At 53.6% G+C, this 953-nt stretch overlaps 1 protein-coding gene across 1 annotated transcript in view; it reads right to left on the bottom strand.

Moving 5' to 3' along the window:
* TLX1 (T cell leukemia homeobox 1) overlaps nt 1–246 on the bottom strand; it is a gene marked incomplete at its 3' end in the record, with an annotated part of 15,263 nt that extends 15,017 nt beyond the window's left edge. Inside the window, exon 1 of the mRNA XM_082269307.1 lies at nt 1–246. This exon is cut by the window's left edge and continues 389 nt beyond it. Within this exon, the coding sequence (XP_082125433.1) occupies nt 1–83 (83 nt within the window). The 5' untranslated portion in view covers nt 84–246.
* Nucleotides 247–953: the final 707 nt, after the last annotated feature.

The following is a 953-nucleotide window of genomic DNA, read 5'->3' as shown; positions in this document are numbered from 1 at the left end:
GGATTGTTCAGGATCTGGTCAATGCCAAAGCTGATGGGCTCTGCATGGCTCTGGTGGATGTGATGAGCCCCTATGTGATCCATGCTTGTCGGAGATCCTTCCCACACCACCACGACTGGGGCTCCAGCCCAGAGCTCTGATCACTTATCAGATTAGAAAGAAGGCCGCTTTGTCTCGCTTCAATTGTTTCCAATTCCTGGGGCAGGATAAAAAGAGCAAAAAGGAAGAGCTAAAGTGGAGGGTGCTTTTTACATTTGGTTACTGCTCGCTGTGCAAACTGGGACATCAATCACACGGCCAGGAGGCCAGAGAGAGAGAGAGAGAGAGAGAGAGAGGGAGAGAGAGAGAGAGTGGGAGATGGGCTCTTCCGCCCTCAACGCTCATTGGCTGCCGGCTGACAACACTAACATGAATGACAGCATGAGAGGAGAGGAGTTCCCTGCACTGGAGTCCTGAGCAGAGCACAACCATACAGAGTCCTGAGCAGAGCACAACCATACAGAGCCCTGAGCAGAGTACAGCCATACAGAGCCCTGAGCAGAGCACAGACATACAGAGTCCTGAGCAGAGCACAGACATACAGAGTCCTGAGCAGAGCACAGCCATACAGAGTCCTGGGCAGAGCACAGACATACAGAGTCCTGAGCAGAGCACAGCCATACAGAGTCCTGGGCAGAGCACAACCATACAGAGTCCTGAGCAGAGCACAACCATACAGAGCCCTGAGCAGAGTACAGCCATACAGAGCCCTGAGCAGAGCACATCCATACAGAGCCCTGAGCAGAGCACAGCCACACAGAGCCCTGAGCAGAGCACAGCCACACAGAGTCTTTAGCAGAGCAAAGTCATACAGAGCCCTGAGCAGAGCACAGTCATACAGAGTCCTGAGCAGAGCACAGCCATACAGAGTCCTGAGCAGAGCACAGCCATACAGAGTCCTGAGCAGAGCACAG

The sequence above is a fragment of the Pelophylax lessonae genome, assembly GCF_965119305.1.
Source record: "Pelophylax lessonae genome assembly, chromosome: 9".
Taxonomy (NCBI): domain Eukaryota; kingdom Metazoa; phylum Chordata; class Amphibia; order Anura; family Ranidae; genus Pelophylax; species Pelophylax lessonae.
Note: the sequence above shows the minus strand (reverse complement) of the source record. Positions and strands in the feature narration are given on the sequence as shown.